The sequence below is a fragment of the Python bivittatus genome, unplaced genomic scaffold (assembly GCF_059951505.1).
Source record: "Python bivittatus isolate LINGU-HERP-01145 unplaced genomic scaffold, Pbiv_v1 ctg000310_np1212, whole genome shotgun sequence".
Taxonomy (NCBI): Eukaryota; Metazoa; Chordata; class Lepidosauria; order Squamata; family Pythonidae; genus Python; species Python bivittatus.
Window position 1 is genome coordinate 7408410 of NW_028277054.1, and position 27832 is coordinate 7436241.

The 27832-nt window shown below is 41.1% G+C and overlaps 1 protein-coding gene across 3 annotated transcripts in view; it reads right to left on the minus strand.

Moving 5' to 3' along the window:
* Positions 1–2094: 2094 nt before the first annotated feature.
* The window catches only part of LSR (lipolysis stimulated lipoprotein receptor), a 30746-nt gene continuing 5008 nt past the window's right edge, over positions 2095–27832 (minus strand). The window contains exons 2-10 of one of the 3 annotated variants that reach the window (XM_007429446.4): positions 27421–27762; positions 19587–19706; positions 15603–15659; positions 14117–14263; positions 12994–13164; positions 12422–12481; positions 11273–11404; positions 10524–11146; positions 2096–9653 (exon numbers count right to left, since the gene is read on the minus strand). In XM_007429446.4, the coding sequence (XP_007429508.1) occupies positions 9618–9653; positions 10524–11146; positions 11273–11404; positions 12422–12481; positions 12994–13164; positions 14117–14263; positions 15603–15659; positions 19587–19706; positions 27421–27762 (1688 nt within the window). In that variant the 3' untranslated portion in view covers positions 2096–9617. Of the gene's footprint in view, positions 9654–10523; positions 11147–11272; positions 11405–12421; positions 12482–12993; positions 13165–14116; positions 14264–15602; positions 15660–19586; positions 19707–27420; positions 27763–27832 lie in introns of all 3 variants that reach the window. The other 2 variants (XM_007429448.4, XM_007429447.4) reach the window with 2 other exon arrangements.

The window sequence follows — 27832 nt, forward strand, 5'->3', positions numbered from 1 at the left end:
CTTTCCATATTATGATTTTCTTGGATTACAGGCTTTGGTTTCATTTTTCAGCAGTTCCTAGAAATTTTCAAGTGCTTATAAATAACATACAGAAACAACAGTCTAGTGCACTGCTTGTGTGCAAATAATGATCAGATATTGATTCTCAACTCAACTCTTTTCTAAAAGAAAAAGAAAAAAATCCAGATTACTATTAGGGTGCAAGTTTTCATGTTCTCAGAAATTCTGCATCAAATGAAGGGTTAAACAGTGTGAACAGAGCAGGAGGGAATGGCTGATGTTCAAGTCAAACCTTGTGAGAAAGAATTCTTGAGAACCTGAAAGCTTGCACATTGTGTCCTTGTATTAGCCTATTAAAAATCATTCAACTGATATGGACTTAGGGTCATTACTTATTAGACACCGTCAACTGCATTACCAATGCCTCAATTTTTCCCTTTTTATTTATTTATTTTAATTTAATTATTCAATTTATATAGCCACCCATCTCAGACCAGTGACTCTGGGCGGCTAGCAACAATAAAAACAGTCAACATTAAAAACAGTACAAAAAAATTAAATATAATATAAATGCAGCCAAGAGATCTTAAAAAACCATCGGTATCAACACAGCCATGAAACAGGACCCTTCACACACTCGGGGCCCCAGGCCTGGGCATAAAGCCAGGTCTTCAAGGCCTTCCAAAAAGCCAGAAGGGTCCTCTCAGTATTGCAGTAACATGAACTAGGGTTTGTCCTTACTTATGATGTCTTTGAACTTTAATTTTACAGCTTTTTTTTTTCATACAGTGTATCAGTTGTATGCTGAGAAGCCAGCTATATAAATCAACACATTCAATTTGCATTTTGGTGGTGCCTTTGTGTATCTAAATAGTTTCAGCTACGGAATGAATTGATGGTTAATAACAACCTGATAATAAACAGGAAAAGCAGAAATGAGGGATAAATACCCCCTAACCAAAAAAAAGGGGGGGGGGAGATCCACAGATTACACATTTATTATAGATAGTAAGTTTCATTTAGAACAGAGACAGGAAAAAAAGCTGGAAGGAAAAAAACAGATTCAGAGTGGTGAGAGAATAAATGTTGCAGCAGGTGAGTACAGCAACAACTCTTCCAGACTGGTTTTGCCCCCTGATTTAATTTGCTTTTCTGCATCCCAGCCCCACCACCTGGTGCGGGGGCCCTACAAGTGCAAGCAGCTTCTGTGCTGACGTTAAGATGAGCCAGCACAATTGAGCCATTAATCATTTAAGAATTGGGAGCAACAAAGGAAGGAGGATGCTGATGAAACAGCTGCTCTCCTCTATGTCCTTGAAAAGACACTGTTTCCAGAGTGCGCCTCTCCAACCTGGAAGATCTATGCCAGGGTTCCTCAAAGTGGTCGATGGGACTATCCAAGGGGTTGATAAATGGCTGGGGATCAATAGGTGGTCAATAAATGATGGAAGGTTGATTGGGGTCAATTAATCTTCTGCGGTCTCTGTAGAGCTCCACACTAGTCCTGAAGGTGAGGTGGCTAGTACTAGATATAAATAAGTAAGGATCTTATGTTACCCCAGGGTTAGATGATCAGCCACCAGTGAGTGCAGCCTTGAGTTGTCTCTGTTATTAATTAAAGTAGTATTTACTAATTGTTTTCATATAATAAATGTTTGGGGGTCAATGAACAATCTGAAACTTCATGAAGGGGTCAATGAGCTGAAAAGTTGGGGGACCACTGATCTATGCCAAGCTTCCTCACAGGGTACATACACTTCTTCATGCATTCTTGTTAACAGCTCAGAGGAGTTTCTGTTTATGTGTACTGAAAATTACAGAAATAACACCAAAGGGGATGTCAACATAGCTATGTGATAGATGTCAACAAATAAATCCATGCCAATTTGGATGTTCCATGATGTAGCAAAGCTTACCAATGCTTAACCTCAGGATTTACATTTGCCAGGAGTTTACTCAGTACACTAAGCCAAAACAAAATGAAACCACATCGTGGATTGACAGGTTTGTAAATCAAGGTTCATGGTTTAATATGTTGTGGAAACCTAGGCAGTCTTCAATAAATCATAGGTCAGGTGTAGTTTATTATCCTGTGTAAATCAAGCCTTTCTGTTTTATAAGTGTGTTGTTGTGTTTTTATTTTTGTATTGGGTTTGTTTCGTGTTGTATTTTTTCTACGTGAACAGCCAAGAGTCATTTATAATTGCAGCAATATACAAATGTTTGATAAATGTGAGAAATCCATAATTGGTAGTCAGAATTAAGCACCTTTACCTCTTCCCTCCTCAAAAAAATAATAATAATAAATAAAAATAAAAATCTACCTTCCTGACAGTACTGTTATATTTTCAGGCAACACCAAAAATACAAATACATGGAATACAATACAGAAACTGAATTTTGCTGTGCATCACTGGAACCTGTATGGAACTTATTTTCCCCAACTTAGATGCTGCTAATGATGACAAGGAACCTTAGCAACCTCTGAGCACTTTACAAATGAAAGTGACTTTAATCTGGAAACTAGGAAAAGCACAGAGTGAAGGTTTTTAGGTGCTTTGAAGAGGCCTTTTGTTATTAAGAGAAGAAGCCAGTTCCGACCAAAGAATTCCCAGTTTGTTAATTTCTGCTAAATAAACAGTCTTGAACTGTGGAATATCAGGAAGAACTGAGGAGACTTTCTGAATCAAGTTAGACAATTGGCCTGTTATACTTGGGAATGAATTTGTGCATCCCACTAAATAATGCTTTATTTTAACCATGGCTCCTTGAAAAAGCAGAAATTCTTGTATTCATGCATGCTGAACGAGTTTCTTTCATCTCACTCTATTAAACAACCATTGTCTGTTTTACATGCCAAACCAGAGTTTACAAACCCCACTAGCTGGGTTCAGAAACATTCAGCCGCAAAGAAGAAACCCACATTTTGGCTTGTGTTGTGTGAACCAAGCCAAGGGCAAAATTTCCACACTTATATTTGGGTAACCTCTTCCTTAACTAAGCCCATCCTATCTCACGTTCCATCACTAGGAGAAAAGCAAAAGGTGTTCAGGCTAGATCATTCATGTCATCAGCTCCTGAAAAGAGGACCAAAATATCTTAAGAGAATGGCTGAGTTCATACATTATGCAAAGCCATTAGTTCTTTGTATGAATAAATTCAAACTACCTAGGTTCACAAAGTCCTCAATGTAATTGATGAACCACAACAGCTGGGATTTATATTGTGCTAAGCCAGAAACATGCAAACCATATCCTAGCTGCGCACAGTGTGTGAACTCAATGCTGTTTTATTTTTTAATATAATTTTTATTAAAACTTTTAAAAGGGAAGATAAAAACTAATACAAACTAATATAAAGTAAGGAAGAAAAAAGAAAAAGAAGAAGTCAAGGAGAAAGCTAAAAGTGCAAGAACATTTCATTGTTTATGCTGCCCAGAGTCACTTGTGGGAGATGGACGGCTATATAAATATGATAATAAGATAAATAAAAAGAAAAAAGTAAAGAAAAATAGAAAGAAAAAAAGATACAAAGTAGCTTCTGATATTCTTCACAGCAGTTATAAATACAATTATATTTTAACCCCTCTAGCTACATCATGATTCTCTTCTTTCTATAATCTATCCTGTCTAATCATCAAAGCCATAAATCACAAGTTCATTTTTTTCATTTTGATGCAAACAGTCCGTAAGAGGTTTCCAGTCACCAATCAATGCAGATATTGTCCTTTCTCTAATCAGAGAAGTTAGTTTGTTCACCTTAGCAAGGTCTGTCAATTCAACCAAGCATTCCTCCATAGAGAGTAGTGTAGAATCTTTCCATCTGTGTATCCATTAATCCTAAAAGGAAAAGTTCTGGCTTCAACTGAATATTAATCTTTAAAATCCTCTGTATCAATATCTGTATTTGAATCCAAATTTTTTTAGCTTTTTTACATGTCCACCTAGCATGATAAAATGTGCCTTTGTGTTGTTCACATTTCCAACATACATTTGAAGTGCCTTTATACATTCTAGATACTTTCTCTAGCATCATGTACCAATGATATGTTATTTTATAAAAATTCTCTTTAAGGTCATAATATAATGTAAATTTCAACCCTTTTAACCACACATTTTCCCATTGATCCATCTATCCTTAGCCCACTTTATCATATATTCTTTAACCTGTTCTTCCTGTTTCAGATTTCAACAAAATGTAATTTTAGCAATTACATGTTCATCATCAGTGCACAATTGTACTTCAAATTCTGTCTTACTTTGCTCCTTACCATAAGTCTTTTTGGCCATTTTGAATCTTTCTGATCACTGTAAATGGGAAAACCATTGACATTTATATCCTCCTGCTATTAATTGCTCTCTTGATTTAATTTTAATCCCCCTTGATGGTTTTCCAATAATTCCTGATATGTCAATTATTTGTCTTTGCCTGCTTTTTCTCTTCTATGATACACTTCCTGAGCTGAGATCCACAAAGGTGCTTCTGGACACAACCTGGGTTTATATTTATTCCCTATTCTAATATGGCACATCTAATAAAATGATTTTTGAAATCCACACTAATTTTAATTTTATTGTACCGTAAATATCCATGCCATCCAAACCTCAGGTCATGATCTTCTAATTCTGAAAGTCTCTTGTTTCTCAGCAACACCCACTCTTTCATCCAGACCAAGCAAACTGTAAAATAATTTCAAATCTAGTAAACCCAGTCCTCCTCTTTCCTTTGCATCTTGTAGCACTTTATATTTAACTCGTGGTTTTTTCCCTTGCTATATAAATTTAGATATATCTTTATCCCATTGTTTAAACGGTATATCAGTTGTCAAAACAGGTATTGTCTGAAACAAAAACATCACTCTTGGCAAAACATTATCACAGAGATTCTCCCCAACAATGACAAGGACGTTTGCAGCTGATTTGGTGTTAGTTTTGAAAGCTCCATTAGAGGGAATATAAATATTAATGGGAATTAAAGGACTTTGGTATGTTAGTAGGCTTTCAGATTAATAATTGCTGGTGAGATGGGCGGCTATATAAATTGTATAAATAAAATCAAAAGACAAGTATGTTAACAAAAAATATGAAATTAGAAGATGAAATACAGTAGAACTGATGGAGAAAACTGGTTTTGAGAAAAAAGTAAAATACTTGGATATTACTATGACAAATATGAATGGTATGTTATTTCAAAATAATTATGTTAAAACATGGAATAAAACTAAAAAGGACGTGTTAAGCTGGGAGAAATTACAATTGTCAGACTTTTGTTTGAGTTGCTTTGTTGTTGGATTTATTTAAAAACATTAATTTGAAATTGGAAGGCCTGATTTTGTGGGGAGAACAGCGATGAGCAGCTTAAAAAGCAAATCCTTCACACTTCACAGCTGAACTGAGATTTTCCACTTCAGTCTCCACCCTGGAATGTGCTTGTCTTAAAGCCACACTACTTCCCTCACTCAATGGATGAAGAAGATGGCAGTAACATCAGTAGAAGCGCCCTTGCAGTATTCTCTGAGGTCACTATCTCAAGAAAATGTTCTATCCTAACTTGCTATAATCTCCTTTCCTGAGGTCCATCTTTGGAAACGTCACGCATTGCCTTTCTGCTTCTCATCGCAAGCGAACTAGTGAAGCTGGGAAAAGGATCAGTTGGACTGGAGTCTGAAGATGGGTTTTGACTCTGCAGAATTGTACTACAGACCGGTCTGGAGGCCCAGGGCAGTGGTGAAGCGCAGCTAAAAATAATCAGGCTCTCCAGTGAACCATGCAAGAGGAACAGCAGCAACAGAGAAAGAAGGAATTGCAAGAGCAAGGACACAGAGCAATCAGGTGGTGGGGATTCAAATGAGGTTATCTGGGCCATTAGGAATTGAAGAATGAAAGCAGTAATTCAAACAGGGCTGGTGGTCATATTTATAATTAGCCCTAGCCATTTGACACCAGAAATAGGCGAATGTGTCCCATATATCTCTCCCAAAGCCCTTATTTTGTGAGCTGACATCTAGTTTGGTGATTGAAAATCCCATTTTTGCAAGTCACTAAAAAAGAAAAAGCAAGACTATTTCTATTTATTTATGCATTCAGCTCAGAGATTTCATTCTGCAAACTGCCATTTTAAACCTTGGCAAAGAGCAGCTTTTGCAAACTCATTTGATTTAGTATAGCAGGCCTTTGTAAAATTTGTTTTATGCCCAATAAAATGATTTGAGTATTGCGAAGTGCTAAAGGACGTCTTGAGCAGAGCAGCGAGGATGAAGCCTTCGGCAACTGTCAGCATCCTGTATTTCTTGGGAGGGCAAACAGATGTTATTTCCCCTGCTGTTGGCTGCACTGGAGAAGGTTGGATAGATCTTATAGGGGAAAAGGTGCTTCAGGCCAGGGAAATTAAAGAGGACAGAATGGCAGCGCATAAATTGGAGCAAAGAAGAAATAAATACAAGGCTCAGGAGTCTGGGATGAAAGTAGGTCAAGAACTAGGGAAGAAAAATCCAATGGAAGGTTCAGGTCTAAAGGAGTGATTCAGAGGAATTATCTACAGACAAAAGGTGAATATTTAGAGCCAGTAAACAGCAGAACGGATAAAGAAGTGAAGTTTACATCATGATCTAATGACACAGGTTTCTGTCTGTTTAGAGAGCTCAAAAAACTGAAATTTATTGATCTATTTATTTAAATTTATTGGCCACCCAACTCAGTGGACTAATTGTAAGTACAATGAATGAATCAATGAATGAATGAATGAATGAATGAATGAATGAATGAATGAAACTATGTTGTTACTATTATTAGATTTATATCCTGTCTTTATTTTTGTACAATTCAAGGCAGCGTAGATAACGGTCCCGCCTCTGATTTTCCCCACAACCACCACCCTGTGTGGTGGGTTGGGCTGAGGGAGAAGGACTGGCCCAAAGACACCCGGCCAGTTTCTATGCCTAAAGGAGGACTAGAACTCACAGGCTCCCCATTTCTAATCCGGTTCCTTCATCACTACACTATCCATGGGTTCCATCCCCAAAGAAATAAAGAAATAAATAAAAAATAAAACAGAACAAGAGGCTATATGCAGACCTCCTTATTGGAATGCATCTTGTTCTTGCTGTTCACTAGGTCGCTTCATTAAAACTTAAACTTTCAAGCTTTAGCATGATGGTTCTGAAAACCTTATGTTTTGAAGAAAAGAAAAAAAAGGCCTGCTATTTACCCAGCCTTCCAAACACAACAGCGTAAGCCTTTAACATCCAGTCCAAATGTGACACAGCCCGAACATCATCCTCCTCCCCAAAATGATCAAGTGGTCAGAGAGTATCTGGCAGCCTTTAAGGATGGGTTGGATTGCAATTCCCATCGTCCCAATCCAGATGGCCCATATTGTCTAGGAAGGACCGAAGCTATAATCCCCCAAATCTGAAAAGCACTAGGTTGCAGAAGACCGCCGTGGTAAGACGATTACTTTAAAACTAGTTAGCATCTTTCAAGCGATGCAGGCCTGACATTATTTGCACAGCATGGATCCAGTATTGATTCCTGTTGATACTGTCTGATACCTGAAAATCAATCTCAGTTGCAAAGAGTGTTTGCAGACATACATGAATACACATACCTGAGAATTTCTCTGTTTATGCTATGAATAATACCCCAGGCACCACTGAAGAGTGTCTCGGCTTTTTATTCACAAAACATATCCCTACATTGTGAAAACATCGATGAGTGAGGATAGCCTTTCTTGTTTTATGGCCATTCAACAAGATATGTAAACGTAGTTGATCCAACCTGCCTCTCCCTTGTGACTGGCTGGTAAACAGCCGGCATTTTGTGTTAACAACTCAGGAAACATCCCATTGTGCTATATTTGCTTCTACACAAGAACAGCTGTTCATCTGCCTCCTGGTGGACAGTTTGAAAGTATCACCCATCTATTTATTTTCCTCTCTGTAAAACTGGAACGAGGGACCTAACTACAAGTTCCAGGACAGATGAATGTAAGTCATCCAGTCATGCAATACGTGAGCATTTTCAAAATGAACAGCAATTGTAGGAATCTAAAACCATGAGTGAAAAAGGAGGGAAGAAAAGGAAGAGATTTTTTTTTTCCCTGAAGTTGCCCACTCAAAATTTGTCTCCCAGAGCACACATAAGCAACCTTTTATTCTCATAAGAAAAAAGCAGCTAAGAGGAATGAAAGGATTGGCACACTTTCTGCAAAGGAAGAACCGTGTCACTGTTCCCTGCTCACGTTTTTCTGCGTTCACTTTTCACACTCATCCCATTACATTACATCTAATGTAAACCCCCCAAAGTAAATCTGATCAAGTTTAATTAAACTTACTTCTGTGTAAGAAGACTACAATTCAAATATCCTTTTGGCAGAGCAAAAGTGTCTCTATTATAGAGATTTCCCCAGTGATAAATCAGCTTCAATATTACAGGTACCAGTTGAGAAACCAGGTCTATGAACTCTCCAATAAAAATCTTCAGCCATTAAGAACATGCCAATTAGGTTAACTTAAAATAAATTTACACCTTTCATATGTCCTCAAGCAGGAAGTCAGAGAATTGATATTGCTTCATCACATTTCAGGACAACGTTTGAACATAGTCTAATAAAGAAGTCCAAATAAAACTTACATAATGTAATTCTACATCATTTTTAAGTGTCTCTAGGAAATATCTCTCCTGAATTAAAATACAGGGCTTTTCTGGAGAAATAAGAAAACTATGCTTTGTTGTGCCCTGTATTTATTAAAGGGAAAAGAGCAGAATGAGTCATCCACATTTTCTCCAACTTCATCTTCTCCAATATGGTGGATAACTTTCAGAACGTACACTTAGATGTCCAAGATGTGGTCTAACACATCTGGAGGACATGAGGGATGGGAAGACTGAAGTAAAACTGTTCCACTCTGTGAAAATGTTGCAATCTAGACGATATATTTGAGCCACTCATTTCTATTTTCATTCCTATAAAACGGTAATCTCATTTTTAAAAAAAACACAGTCATGAAAAAAAAACATGGCTGCTTATCACTTAAATATTTACAGCATCAGTAGTTTTATACTCTGGTTCTAAAAAGCCCTAAAATTATACCTACACAAAGCCACACCACTTAAGTATCAAATGTGTTTAAAGAACTCATTTAAAATCAGAATTAAAAAGGTAACACAAATAAATGTGTCTTCTTTGGAATTATCTTCAAAAGTATGGGGGGAAAAAAATAAAAGGCCAGTAGACGCCCATGTGGTGTTCAATGAAGTAAGCAATTTCTTTCTCTGTGCAGTATCAAGGGATCACATTTGAAGTGACCCTCTTTCCAAAATAGTACAGAAATATATAGCTCTGAAATTTAAAAGGAGTACCAAAAATGTATTTAAAAATGTCTGTAATACTAAGAATCTGAAGAATCTTAGCCTGTATGTGATGAAAATGAGCTAAGACACAGAGAGGTGACCTGGTGCGGTCAACTTGTTCTTCTGACAGCTGCATAGATCCAGCACAAATGCTGCACCATTTCATCTCTGGGTCCTCCTGAATAAAACTGATGCTGACACATGAAGTGTGTTCCTGAAGCCATTCAAGACACAGAGTCTCTCATATTCCAAAACAAGTGGAAAGAATTAAACCACCAAGCTTTCTCTGCTGACAGCATGATTCTGTAGAGGAAAGAGAAAAATCCAGGTTAATCATATCATAAAGATGATCTCCTCCAGTACCTTAAGAACCATTTAAGATTAACAACACAAGATTTTTTTTTAAAAAAATAACACACTGGCTATACACACACACACACATTTTGCAGACTCACTCCAAGAAGCAAAAATTGGCATCTTGAACCAGGACCTCATGGAGATATAAATACAGATACATCCCCATATGGGGGGGAAAAACCCTTTGTTGCAGCAGAGATAGCTATACAATTTAATTTGATCTTAAGGGTTGGGGCTGAATCCTAGGAAATCTGCTCTATTTATATTTTTTTATTATAAAAAAAATACCTTCACTGAATTAAGCTGTGGTTTGTCTGGTCCTGACGTATTCAACAAGGCACAACTGGGTGGGTTTACATTGCATTAAGTAAAAACCAAATGAATACATGACGACTAAGGATGATGCGCAAACCCATTCATACACACTTAACAATGATGTGAATTTGTTAAGCGAGTCACACAGTTGTTAAGTGAATCACGCAGTTCCCCACTGATTTTGCTTGCCGGAAGCCGGCTGGGAAGGTCACAAATGACAATCACGTGACCCCAGGACACTGCAACCATCATAAGTGCAAGCTGGTTGCCAAGCACCCGGATTGAGATCACGTGACCGTGGGGGTGCTGCGATGTCGTAAGTGCAAGGACTGGCCATAAGTTATTTTTCAGCATCATCATAACTCCGAATAGTCGCTAAACAAATGGTTGTTAAGTGAGGACTACCTGTACTTTGCTCAAATGGGCAATTGCCTTAAACGCGGCTTCCCCATTTATAAGGCACTACAATCATGCATTCTCCTCCCCATTTTTTGATCTCACCCTTCGCAGCTTGCGGTCATCCTTGCTACGGGAAGACACAGATTCAGTCTCTGTGTACGGAGGTGGTGGTGGTGGAGGAAAGCCCTCGCTATCATCATCCCGGTTTTTCCTGTTGCCAGATCTCCCGCTTGAGGCACTTCCATGATCCAGGTCTTCACGGCTACCTGCCCGCTGCTTCTTCCGCAGTGCTTCCTCCAGGAGTCGGTTATCATAATAGGTTCGCTCCACGTCCCGCAGGTCATCCCTACTTCGACTCCGGCGTCTATTGTAGCGCTCAGAGTCATTGCGGGAGTCAGGGGAATAATCCCGGCGATGCCATTCATTATCTGAGCCGTGTTGATCCCGACTTCTGGGCCGGGAAGGGTAGGGGTCCCGTTCAAAGTCATCTAGAGCATCCACCGAGCGGGAACGTGGGCGTCGAGCATAGCTCTGCAGTGGGGAATCCTCATAACGGTCGCGCCAGGTGTTGGGCAGCAAGCGCCGGTTCTCACTGCTCCGTACACTTTCCTCCTCCAGGTCACTGATGGGAGACATGGCCTGGCCACGCAGCCGCCCCAACCCCTGCCGCAGCTCGTAACGCCGATCGTCTTCATGAAGAGAGCTTAGTTCACTCATCACAGAGGCTGGAAAACAAAACAGAATTATCCATTCCCATCCCAACGCTGAAGGGCACTCTGCTGGGACAATTGAGTGGAGGATCAACTGGGTACACTCTTGTTCCTACACACAGAAGAACCCCACCAAAGTACCTTTCTCAAGCCTCCCATTGGGCTGCCCTGGGCGGGTGGGGTCAAAGTTGGCCAGCTCCTTCTCCATGTAGTAGAGCACCCGCATGGAGTCATCCTGCTGGTTGGCTTGGATGCGATAGCCACTGCGTACAGCTGGGGAAGAGAGATCAGGAGCAGGCTTTAGGACACAGGGCTGGTATTTTTTATTGTTAAGGAGCCATAAGCCTTTGGAGGATCGCCAAACAGGTTGGCAACCATGTGACTCACCCACCACTTTCCAACTGCCATTGAAATTGAAAGAGGAGGCAGGACCTTCTCTGTCTATTGTAATTCCCCTTCTGCTATGCACCAGGTTCTGCTGGTTGCAGCAGATACAGCTGGTGGCATGAAGCACACGGAGGGGGGCGGGGGGAATTAGTTATCTCTTGCTTCAATGACAGATTTAGAGTTAGAGGGGAAAGCTCAAGGTTGTAACACTACAGATGAAGAGTGTGTGCATGTCTCCTTGCATGCTAAGGGAAAAGATCTTCCTGCTGGACTGAAAATTTATCTCAGAGACCCAGCTTCTGGCCTCTGACTCTCTCGACTACTTTAGGAAGTTCAGACAGTTCGTCTCTTCAGCACAAGGACTCCAGCCGGCTGATGTCTAGCAAAAGCTTGCATGAACCTCTCTGTCTCAAGAAATGTCTCAGGTGCAGTTCTTCAAAAGGCAGCTATTTTTACAAGTGTTTGGATTTTTTTTTAAATCGGTTTGGCTTAATTTTATAAAGCACAGATGTACTGGACTTCTACCTTGGCCATACTGGCTGGAAATTCTGCAAGCAGAAAGCCCAACATATCTGTATGGCACCAACTGGAGCAAAGCCTTTTGTCTGCGCCTATGTAGGAAAGACATCTGGAACTTCAGGTGCAAAGCTAGTGCCACTCCATGAGCCAAGCACTACAAGAATGTTTCCTATTCCATGTAGCAGGAAGAAGAATTAGCATCACCCTCAGCTGCCAACAGCTGGATCAGCCAAGATGAACGTGACCAGTTATTATAATTCCTCTAGTGAACAAAATGTTGAATCATCAGTGTAAGCAGTTTCCCACAACCAAGCATGCCTGATCAAACAGAAGCACAATATCTAAGCAAACTTCTAACTCGATATTCCGTTCCGTGTTTCTTACCAGCATTTGCAACACTATCAGTATCCCTCAGGAGGGGCACCTGGGAGCTGTTTCCACCAACTGCAATGCAATCAAAAGAGAGCAGAAAGTTTCCATAAAAGGGCTGTGACATGCAACCAGTAGTAGGCAGGACAAACTGCCCATGGCTGTATCCTGAATCTGTTCACTAGCAGTGGCCTGCAATACAACACTGTAGGCTATGCTTTCACTAAGCACATTGCAAGCCCTGACAAGTCATAAAATTAGAGGCTATTAGGTCTAACTTTCTGCTTAATGCAGGAGATCCAGGGGTAGAACACAACAAAAATCTGCCGCTTGAAGATGTCCAAGGTGAGACAGTTCTTCTCTTCCCCCAATGCTAATTACCAGCTGATTCCAATTGTCGAAACAGATCTAGCATTAAGGAGACCCAGAAGAAGCATCCAATTATATTGAGGACAATCCAAAATGTAACCCAGGAGACAGCTCAAAAGGATTAGCATAGAGCTAGCACAAGATCTTTTAGACTGTTAATTCCACTAGCTGGGAACTAGTTGAGGGGAACATAAATTCAGTTGAGAGAAGCCACTTACCTGAGCTGGCCCGATCATAATCCACTCCATAACCATTGTACATTGGAGACATTGGGCCCATAGGGATCATGGTGGCTGGGGGAGCTGGCTTCAACGGATTGCTGGAGGCATAAATACTGGGCGCGTAAACGCTGGGGACTCCAGATGTTGCAGCTTTCCCTGCTAGGTAGACTGGAAAGACAAGATTTCCAGATAAAGGTCTGGTGTTTGTTGTTTTAAGAAACATTGTATGTGGCAAGATGGTATGGGCCTGCAGGAACTTGGCTGGGATTACAACCCACCGTTACAGCCATTAACCTTGATCAGAGAATCCTGTACACAATTCAAGTTCTTTACAGTCTTCTAGGATGAATAATAGTGCTTCTTTTTCAATTTAATGACCCTGGGTTGGGGGTGGGTGGGGGATATACTGATAAGGGATGCAAGTGAAGATCACAGAGAATTGATCATCTGTACTTAAATGTTCTTGGGAATCTCTCTAAGTCTGATTGTAAATTAAAGCATCAGGAACAAAATAGCATAACTTTGAACACACCCTGAATACACCCCGTTTAGGAATCCAGATAGCCCATCTCAATTCTGTCTATCGCTCTAGTTCAGCGCAGGATGGCATCAGCATGCCACCTCTCTCCAGCCATGCCCTACTAAGCATTCATCCCCCACCCGATGCCCTCTAAATATGCTGGACCAACTTCCAAATGTCCAGTAGCTAGGCTGGCAGGGGATTACAGCACTCACAACCCAACACAGCTGGAAGCCTCCAGACTGTGGAAAACGGTGAGTATTTTGCCTGAACAAATACGAATAACTTGCAGGCCAGCTTACAAGTAGAAGTACCTCTTGTATTGTCGAAGGCTTTCATGGCCGGAATACGATGGCTGGTGTGGGTCTTCTGGGCTGTGTGGCCATGTTCTGGAAGTTTTGTTTCCTAACGTTTCACCAGCATCTGTGACCGGCATCTTCAGAGAGCAGGAGCACAGACAGGAGAGCCCGGAAGACCCACACCAGCCATCAGAAGTACCTCTTCCTTGAGACAAACACAAGAACTGCAGCAGTTTTGAGAAGGAGATCTGTTTAACCACTTCCAGGGAAAGGTGAAACAGGGTCAGTAAGTGAAACTTACGTGCTTCGGGGCAGCAGCACTTCTCCGGGCAACAAGGACATCGGACATAACAGCAGCAGGTATGGGGGCAGCATTGGCACCAACAGATTCCAAGGAGCAGGAAGACCAGAAAGAAGGCCAGCACAACCAAGACCACAAAGACCCAATCTAGGAAGAAACCATGGGAAGTAGCCCTTAGAGACACAACCAATGAACCCCATTGTATCAAGAGCTACTATGCTTTGTTAACTTCTACCAGGAGCCTAAAAAGATGGGCAAAACAATCCCAGCACCTCACTAACACAGCACTCCGTTAGGCCTTCAGCACAAGTGTTTTTGCTCATAAGTATTGCAATGAGAGAATAACAATCGTCATGGAATTGGTATGACTGCGCTCTCTTAAACTGCAAACTTTACAGCGTACAGCAACCTTCTCCAACCTGGCTTGGCATTATCCTGCAGCCAGGATGATAGCTTAATAGTCTGCTAGCTGGTATCAAAAGGAGTTTTAGTTTTAACTATATGCATTGTGTGCCCTGTTCTGGAAGGCTGCAGAAACACAGATAAGGCTTCAGAGATTCCCCCACTTGAGTCTGCCCAGTGAAGCAAAACCCAAAATAAGGGAGTCCCCATAGGCTTTTAGATAACAGTCCCTATTTATCAAAGGATAGGCAGACTTCTGGAATACTGATCTGTTCAGTTGGCCACGCCATTTCAGGTATAGTTTCTGCATTCCTCTTAATATGCTGATTTTGTTTCACTTGGACTTATCCCCTATGATAGATAACACTGACTCTGAACATTTTCCCCTTCCCCCTCACTATTTGTAGAGTATTGGTGTCAATATGGACCTTACCCTAGTGACAATCCATACTGCATGACAATGTGGAAAATTTCTACCTCTGGGGGATCTGAAAGAGCATTTCCTAACCAGGACCTATCAACCCCAACCTGGGAGACTCTTGACCTCAACTTACACTAAGCAGAAAGGTATTTCAGATGGGTGTAATCCAGTGGGGCCCGAGAACAAGGGCACAGGACTGATGACTATTCCAGGACTCAGAAGTGGCCTTTCCAAATGAGGTGCCCTAGCATACCCCAGCGTGTCATGAACAGTCAGTGCAGGAAGGGGACCAGCACATCCTCACTTGCATGCCCAACATCACAGAAAGACTATGGCTTGCATTTGTAACTCAGCCGAAAACTTCCCAATACAATATCCCTGTGCTAAAGCCCACATTTCTGCAAGAGGGCCAAGGGGCACCTTCTTACAACGCACAGGGAGAACAGAAAAGTCTATGTATTGTAACAGGAGCAAGGTCACAGTAGAAGAGAAAGGCAGGCAGGCAGGCAGGCAGACAGGCAGGCGTTTCAGAATCCTTTGCATTCCAAGCACTTCTACTTCTAACTTTGATAAATTCAAGGACAGGAAAAATTAAAATAATAGGAGCGAGGTCAACCCTTTCCCAACCATTTAGAAAGAGAGCATGGAAGAAAAAGGCAGTACCTTCCATATGCCCTATCTGAAAGCCTGGCAAAAGCTCTGAGACACCGGAGGACTTGCCTACAGAACAAAACAAAAAACAGGAAAAAGTTACGAAGGTATCTGGCTGACCCAGAGATAGGCCTTTCTGGGCCAGAGGTATACTGGAGGGGGTCTTCATGGAAGGCATCAACTAAATTGTATCCCAGTACAGTAAAAGCAGCCAGGAGCATTTATAAAGAGTTGGACTGGACACTACAACAAGTTACCAAGGCATTTACAGTAGAGCAATCAGCAAGGACGCTTGACACATTCTGTTTCTCTCTTTTTTGAGCAATACTATACCCATCTTGGCTCCTTCATTTCCTACCTTTGTAATTCCCCAGCCTCCCTTATCATACCCTCTAGATTATTTTTCACTCTATTCCTTATTCCTTGCTCTTTTTCTTTGATGCATTCTTCCTCTTCGTTTGAAGGTTGGGATTACTTTGCCAGCTTTCTGCTATCTGTAAACTTTTTTTAAGGCGCTTTAGAGGGATCATTACAAGCAACAAACCAAAGTGCCTGTGGGCAGATGGACCCACCAGGAGCTTTTAAACACTTTTGCAACTGGCTCCTGCCTGCTTCTTCACAAGCTTTCTCCTTTGCAACTCTTTCATTAGGAAGAAGCCAAAGTTTAAAAGTACAACTGAGCAACAGAGGGATGGACGGACAGGATCCTGCTCAGATAACTGGACACGACTTTACCCTTTCCACCCCAAACACACTTAAACACACCCTGATCTTTAGAGATAGATACCGAAACAAGCACATTAGAATTTCAGCCCAGACTCCAAAAGTCTCCAACTCAACACCTGAATTACTTCCCAAATACTGAAGGTTTGGGAGTGGAGTTCACTTTTTGCAATCAAAAGATTCAACATCCACCCAAACTTTTAAGGTCAGACAGTTGTCTGGCCTGCCACTACTCCAGTACAGGTAGTCCTCATTCAGCAACCACTCATTCAATGACCATTCAAAGTTATGACAGACAATCATGTGATCGCCATTTGTGATCTTCACTGCTGGCTTCCAACAAGCAAAGTCAATGGGGAAGTTGACAGGAAGTCTCAAAGGGCGATCACTTGACCAGGGGATGCTGCAACCTTGCAGGATTCACCAAATGGTGCCAACTGGAACTGCCATCATAAGTTGGTGCAGTCACGTAACATCATTCTTTATGACTGCATCACTTAGTGACAGAGTTCCCAGTCCCAACTACCATTGTTAACCAAGGACCACCTGTATCTTTCTTTACAAGCAACTGCTCTCATACACCATGGATATCGTAACATTGGGCTTAGTAGATCTACTTGTCATCTACATGTTTCACTGGAACCTTGCATGAAGACCAGTTGTAAAAGAGGCTGAAAAAGCAAACGTCAAAGTGCGGAACCTACACCACTGACGCATGGACAGTTCAGGAATTAGTGGTAGCAGATCCACAATCTGCATATACATCCTTTCATGCATTCACCTCTCTCTCCACAAGTTTCCTTGAGTTCAACAGATGATGAACTTAGATGATAAGAAAAACCGTGTCACTGCTGTTCCACACCAAGAGTTAGAAGCTCTTCCCAAGCTAGTACAAATCATTTGGAGAATTCTCAGTAATCCTACCAACCTTCTGACCATCTCTGATGCACAATACAGTCCTCTCAATTATTCAGCTAGTCAATTTGGCTGGCCCATAATGATTATACCCAAGACCGTTTTCTGTTCTTTTCAATACCAGTTTCAAACCTGTATATATAAATGAACTGGCCCCAGGGAAAGCACACAGAAGAATGCACACTTCCTGCAGGAATGGTTTATCCACATAAGCAAGCCATAATTCTTTCAGCCGAGAAGTGATGAGCATTTATATATCCGTTTATCCTTAGCTAAGCTTACAGCTTTCATCTTCCAGATGTGAGGAAGGCTTAAAGGTGACAAGCCGGGTGCTTAAGTAGAGCATTGCTGAGTGCTTCTAAGCCAGGAAAAGCAACGTGCACACACAGACACATACACACCCTTACAGAGCAGAATGTTTGAAAGAAGATTTCCCTTCCTAGATACCAGCGTACATTTTTTTGGAACAATTCATCCTGGCGCAACCAGATACACCATCCGTTGCAGCTCTCAGCAGGGTGTCTGACCAAAAGACAACAGGAAATGACATTCAGTCTACAGAGACTCTACTATCTGAAGGGAAACAGGTCCCCTCACTGCCATTAACATGAAGCCCAACCTCAAGACAACAATGCTGCACTGAGCTGTGCATCAAGGCTGCCCCAAGGCACCCAAGCCTCTGCTTGCTCCATTCCCTCTAGTGGGAAGAACTCACAGAATGCTCCAGGGAGTATGTTGATGTCAACATTACAAATGTGTGGGAAGAAAATCAGGTCAAAAGCCTGAAAACAAGTGGCTTGAAAACGAGGTTTCACCAGCCAGGACTTTAGAAGCTACATAGGGTCATACCAACAGTCCATCAAGCCCAGCATCTGACTTCCCATAGTAGCCAGCTTCAGAGAAGCTTACCAGCAAGGCCTGAAAGCCAATAGCTCTCCCTTTATATCTTCAATACACAGATATACAGCCTTTAAGCACAGAGGTTTCATACAGCTAACATGGTGAGAAGCTATAAATAGCATTTCCACTGATTTTCTGTTTTCTGGATAGATAACAAGCAATCTTCTAGAGAGTGTTTCTCAACCTTGGCAGCTTTCAGAGGTGTGGACTTCAACTCCCAGAATTCCCCAGCCAGCATGGCTGGCTGCGGAATTCTGGGAGTTGAAGTCCACCCTTCTTAAAGTTGCCAAGGTTGAGAAACACTGCTCTACTGCAGCAAGGTTATTGTTTCATGGACAGAGTCTGTAAAGAAAGAGTCTGTGCGAAAATAAAAGAAAGCTGAACCTGCTTCAGAAAATCCAGCTTTGCCTCGCATGCTGGCAATTGTTTTAATGTCTACAATAGAATACAGAAATATCCCTGGAAAGGGTAATTTGGCCCTACCTAGTGGTGAGTGTGCTCAGACATACCCAGGGTGTGAAAAGGATGGCAACAGAGAGAAAAGTAGCCGCCTATGCTATTGCAACAAGGCATTGGGACCAATGTAGCTGGAAATTAAGCAGACAGTGAAAGGCCAGGACGTAATAAGGGAGAGAGAACAGTGCTGAAGTCCACCAGTGAAACACATTCACCCTGACTCTCAGGCTAGCCCAGTGTTTCTCAACCTTAGCAACTTTAAAATGTGCGGACTTCAACTCCCAGAATTCCCTAGCCAGTCATGCTGGCTGGGGAATTCTGGGAGTTGAAGTCCCCACATCTTAAAGTTGCCAAGGTTAGAAACACTGGTCTAGACTTATACAGGAAACAAAAAAAAAAAGGAAGCAGAGTAGATTGGAGCGCCTCAGTTTAGAACACAAATGATTCGGAGTGGGAAGACGGTAATTCTGAAATTTCCCTTGTATTTAAAAAGCAAAGAAAAGCCCAAATCTGTAAACAAAAAACGGGTCAGGTGAGAGAAAAAATGCAGCTAGTTTTCTCCTTGAGGTGCTTATGTATGTGTTTCACACTACTATGGCCATGCTTTGCTTAGCCACATATTGGTTCGTACAACATGCAGACTTAAACCATGATTTACAAACTACAGTGGCTGGGTTTGCCCAATATGCTATGCCAAACCAAACAAACCGCACTATGCTTTGGTGCATGTGTGAACCCAGGCTGTGTGCATTTGTGCAGGAGCAATAAAGACACTTTTCTTCCTCAACAATAAGTACTGCATGCTATGAACTCATTCCTTCTGTGGGCAAACCAAAACCAAATTTTACCCTGTTAATGGGTGGGAAGTGATGTTGCCAGTTTTGCTGAGCGAGATCATGTTTGCCACCCAACGTGGCTTCCTACCTTTTGGGGGACTAATGAAATTAAGATGTCCTGCTCTCCTTCCTGTTATTGGCATGCAATAAGAGCATTCTCACTTACCCAATACAATGAGTTCAGCGTAGTCTTCATTGTTGCCTTGCAAGTCTTGTGAAGATGTCACGGTGCAATAGTAAACACCGCTATCCCCCCAAGCAGTCTGCTCTATGCTGAGGTCAGCATCTGCAGGAAGAATGAGCAGAAGGGAAAAGGAATTGTCAAAATGGATGTCAAAATCAGTTCCTCAAATAGACGCATGTTCCTCATTCTTCAAACTGACTGCCTACATCAGTGTTTCTCAACCTTGGCCACTTGAAGATGTGTGGACTCCAACTCCCAGAATTCCCCAGGCAGCCATGCTGGGACTTCAAATCCACACATCTTCAAGTGGCCATGGATGAGAAACACTGCTCTAAATATTTGTTCAAGGTTGCACCATTGCAATATAGAAACATTAGGACGGTATGAAAAAAGAAATTATTTATGAACATCACAATAATCTGCTGAAATGCGCCCATGATAGAAAGAGTAGAGAAACAATAAGGAATGCCAAACAGTTATTATTTACCTACTTTCAAAAAATATTTCAAAATCCATTTCTCATTTCAATAAAGGAATGAATGTAGCTAGCCTGTTGAAATGTTTATTTATTGGTTAGGGTTATATCCTACCTTTCCTTCAGAAGCTCAAGGTAACAAACACAGTCCCATTTTTGCCCACAACAACCACTATGTGAAGTAGGCTGGGCTGTGAGAGAGTGACTAGCCCAAAGTCACCCAGTGTACTTCAGAAGGGGAACAGAACCTGAGTCTCTCACTCCAATTCAACACCTGAATCACTGCATCATGCTGGTTCTATTCCCAGCATAGCATAAGAACAGATTTAGATGTGAAACCTGGTTACTAATTCTTCAGTAGCACCATAACCAGCAGCTAAAATGTGCTATGGGGAATGCGGGGGCGCAGTAGCTTAATGACGCTGAAAGTTGCCGGCCAGAAATGGTCAACACTTCAGCGGTTCGAGTCCAGCCTTCGCGTTAACAGGGTGAGCTCCTGTTTCCTCCCCAGTTCCTGTCAACCCAACAGTTCGAAAACTCACATGAGTAGATAAATGGGTACTCTCACTCCAGTAGGAGGAAAAATGCTGGCAGCGCCTTGCAAAAGGAGTCGGTAGCAGTTGCCGGTAGCATGGAAGCCGCGCTCGCCCGAAAAAGGCGCAAAGCAACGGAAACCCCGCCTCCTGCGCTCGCCAGCTGGGCTCTGCTCTAGGAAGGAGGCTCTGGCAAGCCACTTCTGAAACAATTGCCTTGAAAACTGCAAGGACTCGTCCAAGCAGTCACTGCAGAGTTGGTAACGACTGAGCGCAGATTAAAAAAAAAAAAAGTGCTATAACTTAATGATATCCTTGCTGTTGCAAGACACAGAAGTAGGGAGGAAAAGAAAAAAAAAATCAGCCAAATTTCATCAATTTGGAATTTTTCCAGCCATTAGTTCATTCCATCCCATTTCCACATCACTGTATCTGTGTATAACCACGCTGTGGCTCATGAGTCAGTTCAAAAAATGAAAACTTACTGCATAAGTATGAGTACTGTGCTATTTCACAAAAAGCGATTCCTCTCTATTACACAGAAAAGTCATTCTCTGTATATCTTTTCTCTTTCTGTAATACAGTCGTTCAGTGAGATGGGCGGTGACAAATTTGATAGATAGGCAGGCAGGCAGGCAGGCAGGCAGGCAGGCAGACAGACATACAGCCCCCCTCCCAAGCCTTATAGAACTGAGATCTGCAGTGTGCTAAAACAATACTATGAACAATTCATGGGAAGAAATCCCATTGAAATAAATACACAGTACAACCGGTGTATTTTCTGTAGGCAAAGATGTTTTGCCTTAAAACCTTGAGTAAGCCATTTTCTACTCCCACCTCACCATATATGGTCCTTTCTATGAGTGACCCATCCCATCTAATTCCTCTGCTTGCTAATATCAAATGAAGAGCAGCTTGATCTATGAGATTCCTATATTGCTCAAATCTGTGTCCACAGCCAACTGCAACTGGCTACAAGGCAGAAAAACACTTTGCACTTTGTTGCTGAACATAACATCCAACTAGAAAGAGGTGTGCTTTACTGACTGGAGGACAAAATACTGGAAACATTGGACAGATTTCTTACACTGCACAAGACGTAGGGAGAAAAGCCGTACTGGTTTCATTTCTCTTTGATTTCAGCCCAATGAAAGTGGTTTCTCCCTTTATTCAGGGTCTCTAGGAAAAACTACAGTACAGCTAAAATTTTCAGAAACCATGAACTTTGTCTTCTCCTGTGCGGGAACAAGCCAGTTTACGCAAAGAAAAGGGGAGAACTTTCCACTTTCCTGACTGCACTTTGAACTTAGAGATGATGCCAAAAAGTCACGGTCAACCCTTAGCAACCACATAGATAGATTTAACTTATAGATCAGTGTCCTTTTTTAACTTGGGTATTAGAGCAAAAAGACTGTGTTCTGCATTCTGGAAGAATTTAAGAACTGCAGCCAAGAGGATTAAAACTAAGACGCATATAATACCATACTGCAACACAAAAATCAGAATGTGTCCCTCAAATCAGATTACCAATTTAATGCAGCCTCCACAATCCGTTTTCATTTCTCCTAACGTTTCAAGCCCATATGAATATAAACACCACTTTAAAAATGTATAAATAATTTTGCTTCAAGATGTAACCACCCAGAGGCGATCTAGATGCTACAATCGTAATTCTTCTCCCGTTACGGTTTCCAGCTCAATTCCCCTAATACCTCCTATATCTCTCACAATGCAGCATCTCATAAAGTCCATCTTTTTAGCACCATTATGCCTATCTCAGAAGGTGACAGTGGCAAAAACACTTCTCTATTGTTCCCAAGAAAACAACATGGACATATTTGTAAAGTCACAAGGAGCTGAGATTTCCGTTAATGCTAATCATATTAATGCCATTTTTTAAAAGAATGGATCTTACCAATTTGGTAATAGAGCAAAACTCAAAATATATATCAGATTATAATACGAAAAAATGTAATCCAAACAAGCAAATTATTGTCATGGTGTTTTGGATTTTATAATGCTGGTTTTAGAAGCCCTGGCTATGGGCAGAAGAGAGTTAAAATAATACCGAAGAGCTGGACTGTCTATCTGACTAGCAGCGAAAACTCAAAGGATAGAGCTGCATTCTTACTTCCACCCAAATTCTTGTTCAAAATTTACTGTAGATTTTAGCTGCAAGGGGAACTTAAATGGATAGCAGTTCTGGGAGGCCCTCAACTGGCAGAAGAATCATTGTTTGAGAGGAACAGAAAAACTCAAATTCCAACCAAGGCAACCTTCAACCAGGGGTTAAAGCATGGAACTGACCAAAAGATTTCTCCGGGCTCCAAACTCTATGTTCTCCACTGGTGTGGTACTACTAACTTCTTAAAAAGGTATCACTTTGGAGCTGCTAGTTCTTTCTTCATGAGGCTATGTGAAGGTAAGGTAAATTGTCCTTCAAGTGAATCTCATTTCCTAGTGAATTCCTGAACACATTTATGCCACCCAGGGTCACACTGTTTGAGTTGGGTGGCCGTTTAAATCTAGTTAATAAATAAATAAATATTTAATCTCCTTGGCCACAGAACAGAACAATTTGCCTTCTTCCAGAAAGTTTTTCACCTTCCTAGTCTACCTACACTTTGCAAGTTCCTGGCCAACATACTAATCAGGTCTAACCATGCTCAGCTTCTCACCCCAAACAAGATATTTAAATTCTCAGTGACACCAAGGGAAGTGAAAGTACTTAAAGGCACCCATGGGAGTGGGTATATGTGAGAAAGAAGTATGAAGTGACAGAGTTGTGATTTGTACACTGTGAAGCCAGATATACAGGAAGAGGATGACAATGTTATACTTGCCCAAGTCAGTGGCTCTCCAGAAAGCAGATCTCTTTAGACTTAGAAAAGTCACTAATGACTCAAGGGGGCAGGGGGCAGGGGGAGAGGAGTGTAATCAGCGCAACACACTAGAGATGCAGCAGTGACCAGCACTGCTTATTAGGTAGCTGTTCGTATGAAATATGATTCTCTTCTCTCGCAGGAGTCAAAAATAAGAGTTTGTCTGAACAAGGGAACTATCCTTGCTTACAAGGTGCTCAGCTGAGCTGACTTAACCTTATTTTATGCAAACATTTCAAGAGAGCGGCCCCAAGTAAATCTATGTGTGTGGGTGTAAACACAGGCAACATGGCAGGGGTTGTTCAGAATTGCAATCAAATGCATCAGGAAGGCTGATGCAGAGTGAGGAGAATTTGCAACTGTAGTGAATTTATGGAACTCCTTGTGAAATGTTTTGGCAAAGAGACTGAGGAATGTGGTGCACAAAACATGTCAGAGTGCCACAGTCTCAGAAACAGACACAAAAATCTCAACAGCAAAGCTGCTAGAAGGATCATATGTGAACCTGTAATTGAGCGACTGGAACCATCCAATTCATGATCTTTCAAGTTTCACATCTGCAGGGCTGCTTGCTTATACCCGCAAATTTTGTTAGCAACAGGGCAATAAGGCCTGCAAATTAGGTTCAGCCTTCCAGCTTAAATTATATGTCTGAAAGGAGCCTTTATATGATTAAATCAGAATCATCATTTATTCCTTTCAATCTACTGGTTTTGCTGCAGTTTTCCAAATGCCACTTTATTTTCTCTAGGCAGCAGTTTTGGCTCAGGACAGTACCCTGCTATATAATTAAACTCTCTCATGGGGTGATAGTCTAATTATAAATAAATAAATAAATAAACCCAGCAACACTGACAGTAAGGTTGAGTCAACAGGTTATAACACTTCAGATGAGGAAATATTGCTTTAATAAGTCATCATGGAAGAATAAACCTAGCCCATGTTGTTCTTACTATTATTATTATCAGCTTGAATCAATCTATTGAAGGATAAAGGCCTCTTCACTTAAGATTATGGACCATGATCTATCACCCTGGTCCAATGCAGGTTCATAGGGAGATGTTTTTCGACCTCCCAGTTGGGTCTGGGAGAGAGTGACCAGCTCAAAGTCATCCAGCTGGCTTCCATGCTTAGGAGAGAACTAAAATCTGGGTCTCCCCATTCCTAGCACAGCATCATGTTGGCAGAAGGAGGAAGAGGAGAAGCCACCACCTAGCATCAAGCAGAAAAGATGCATGCTATTTTTCTAGTAATGTAATGCAATACCCTACATTCAAAACATTATTCCCACCACTCCAGCCTAAAAGTTACAGTCAATTTCACTCCATCTAATTCTACCATCTCTACCTGCTCCTCATACAATTATGGAGGATGTGTAGAAACGTAGGTCATTATTTTAACAACCTAGGAAAATGTTCACCGTGTATTCTTGCTCTACTACGTTTGCCATGTTTAAACCTTAGTCCCCTTTTTCTTATGAAGAATAAACTCTGAGCACGACCTTAATCTCACTAACAATTAAAATTCGGTAGCAAAGCCAAAAACCAGATTAATGCTGGGTGAATGACTTCTAATGAGAAAACCTTGGGTTCACCATGCCTGCTTGATAGCATCTAGGTCAGCAGCAAAGAAGCACATACTCCATAAGATAGTTGCTTTCACAACATGAATATCACATGCCCTAGACTTTAACCTGATTTTCTATGTTTCCTGTTGGAAGTGAACCATGTTAAAAAATCTGTGAGGATGAAAGAAAGCTACACTGCAAGGATGATATTAAGTTATAATAGATATGGCACTTTAGCTGCTCACCATGTTTTGCACACCTGAATCTGTTCTTACAATGGTGGATAAAGAATATAAATAGAGAGAATAAAAAACAAAACAAATATACAACAAAAATAGAAAATATCCAAATGGAACAGTCATAGCACGAGTCAAGCGTTGCTAAGTCTTGAAAGAAAAGCCCCTTTTTAATCACACTATGATTTTGGGGACGGGGTTGTGCAGTAAGGGAGAGAAAAACATGTAGCACTTCTAAATCTGACCATTAGTGCTTGTTTAGAACATGTTATCACAGGCTGTGGGGTTTTGCCATGGACTTTCGACCTACTAAATTTGTCAGTGTTGTTCATTCTTGTTTTGAACTTCCCTTCAAGTTCTTACTATGGTTATGAAAAACAACACCCAAATTAAAAATGAAGTAATATTCATAAAGTCAGGCAGTGGTTTTCTGACACACAACACATGGGACAAAATTGCAAAAAGATAATGATGAAGTGGCTAAGTTTAGTTCCAACTGCAGGAAACTAAGAGTGAAATATTTATAGCACAATCCCACATATGTTAATCACCATATATTTGGAACTGCAAGATTTTAAGACTACAGATTAACTGATTGAAAAACAAGAAAAACAATCTCTGTTTATTGCTCACACTAAGGCTGACCAGAGATCAGGCACAAAACATCTAGAGGTTATGAAATTATTTTCTCATGGAATACAAGGTATTGCTCAGCTAAACTCATTAGAAAGAGATTGTGTAGCTTGAGGCTGAGTAGATTTAAAGCAAAATACTTCTCTCCACTATTTAGAAATATGTTTTCTGAAAAAGTTCATAATGGTTGCGCTTTAGAGTTAGGGCAAGAATGTTCTGTTGGAAAGTCAAACTAATATTGTTCATTGCATTCCAATACATGTAAATTTATTCTTCTCCAAAGGAAACTAGGGCATGGGGAAGTGGTGGAATTCGGCCACACCTATCTGTTCTTTGCTCTTTAAAGAGGAACCAAAGAATAATTCTGGAATTTTGCCAGCTTTCTATTCTGTGACGAAGGGATGTATTGTATTTTATTTTTTAAAGGCTCCTTCATGGAGACGTTCATGTAATTTTCTGGCTGCAATATGGAAGAGGGTTCATGATTGCCTTCTTCTAGAAATCAGGCCGTAGGCTTCACTTCCCACTCTAGCCTACAACCCTGGGAGTCTCTTCTGGTCTACCACCCAAATACTAACCAGGTTCAAATCTGCTTAGTTTCCCAAGTTCAGATGGATGCTTTAATCTACCTTGGACATTTTTTAAAAAAGCTGAAAAGCCCCAAAACTGATAAAATAGCAAAGGTTTATATCCCCAACAGAAAGGAAAACTGGACCAATCAGCTGAACATCTAACCTACAAAGTGAGTTCTACCTGATTTTTTTTTAGCACAGCAGTAGTTATTTCAATTTAGATTTTTAAATACTTTTACACTCCATCCCAATTTAGTCACAGTTTCATTTTGAAAAGCCTCTGAATTCAAAGGAATCTCAAAGCTCAAACTCTCAGGAGTACATGTATGTCTTTTTTCAGCAAAATCCTATAGTTATTCCTGCAACATTTCACAGCAATGCTTAAAATATGATATGAAGCAAATACCTTCATCATATCCACATGGCAATTTTAGGAAGGGACACCAAGATTAGGAAAACAGACCCAATCATAGCTAACCATCAGAGTACAAAAACAAGGACCACAACATACCTCAGCCAACAACACTGACCTGGTTTACACATCACAATAAGCCAGAATTCTGGGTTCATGGTATAAAAAACAAGCCCTGTGGTTGCAAAGCTTTAACATCTCAAAAGATGTTTGGGGATTTGTAACTTAAGGCAAATTACAGCATCAAGTTCCCAATGCGTTTTTTTCTTCACACCCTTCTGGAGGCCAAAACAACTTTCATTTCGGCTGGGATTGGTAAACACAGACAGCTGCACAGCTCACAAAAATGCTCACTCATCTACCTGCACCTGTATTAGTAATGGCACATTTAAAAAAACAACTTTCGTAAATCTGCCACCTGGAATTCTTGTTTATTCTGTCTCACCAACACCAACAATTACTATTTTTATAGACTGTGAGCCAGTATTTTGGTATCCTGTACATACCATTAGTGATAGTGATGCGCCGGCCCTGGTAGAATTCCCCCAGGGTTACCGTGTTGCCTTGCTTGGTGGCCACAACTCGCACTGTCCTGGAGTTGTCTTGACATTCCACGTAAGGGTTGTATCCAGGATTGTTTGCTTGTAGCTGGTTGTTGAGCTGGCTCTCCTGGCTGCTGGGGTTAAAAGCATCAGCCAGGCGGCTCCGACAGTAGGATTTGTATTTCCACAAGACGATAGGTGGCTGGGTTGCTGTGGTCTGATAGTTGCACTGAAGAGTCACAGGTTGAAAGAGGATGACTACGTTGAAGCGATTCAGCACAGTGACCTGCATCGCAGCGGCAGAATCTGTAGATTGGAGGAGACAGAAGCAAGGGAATGATGAACAGAAACATTGTGCCTAAATACCACATACTTC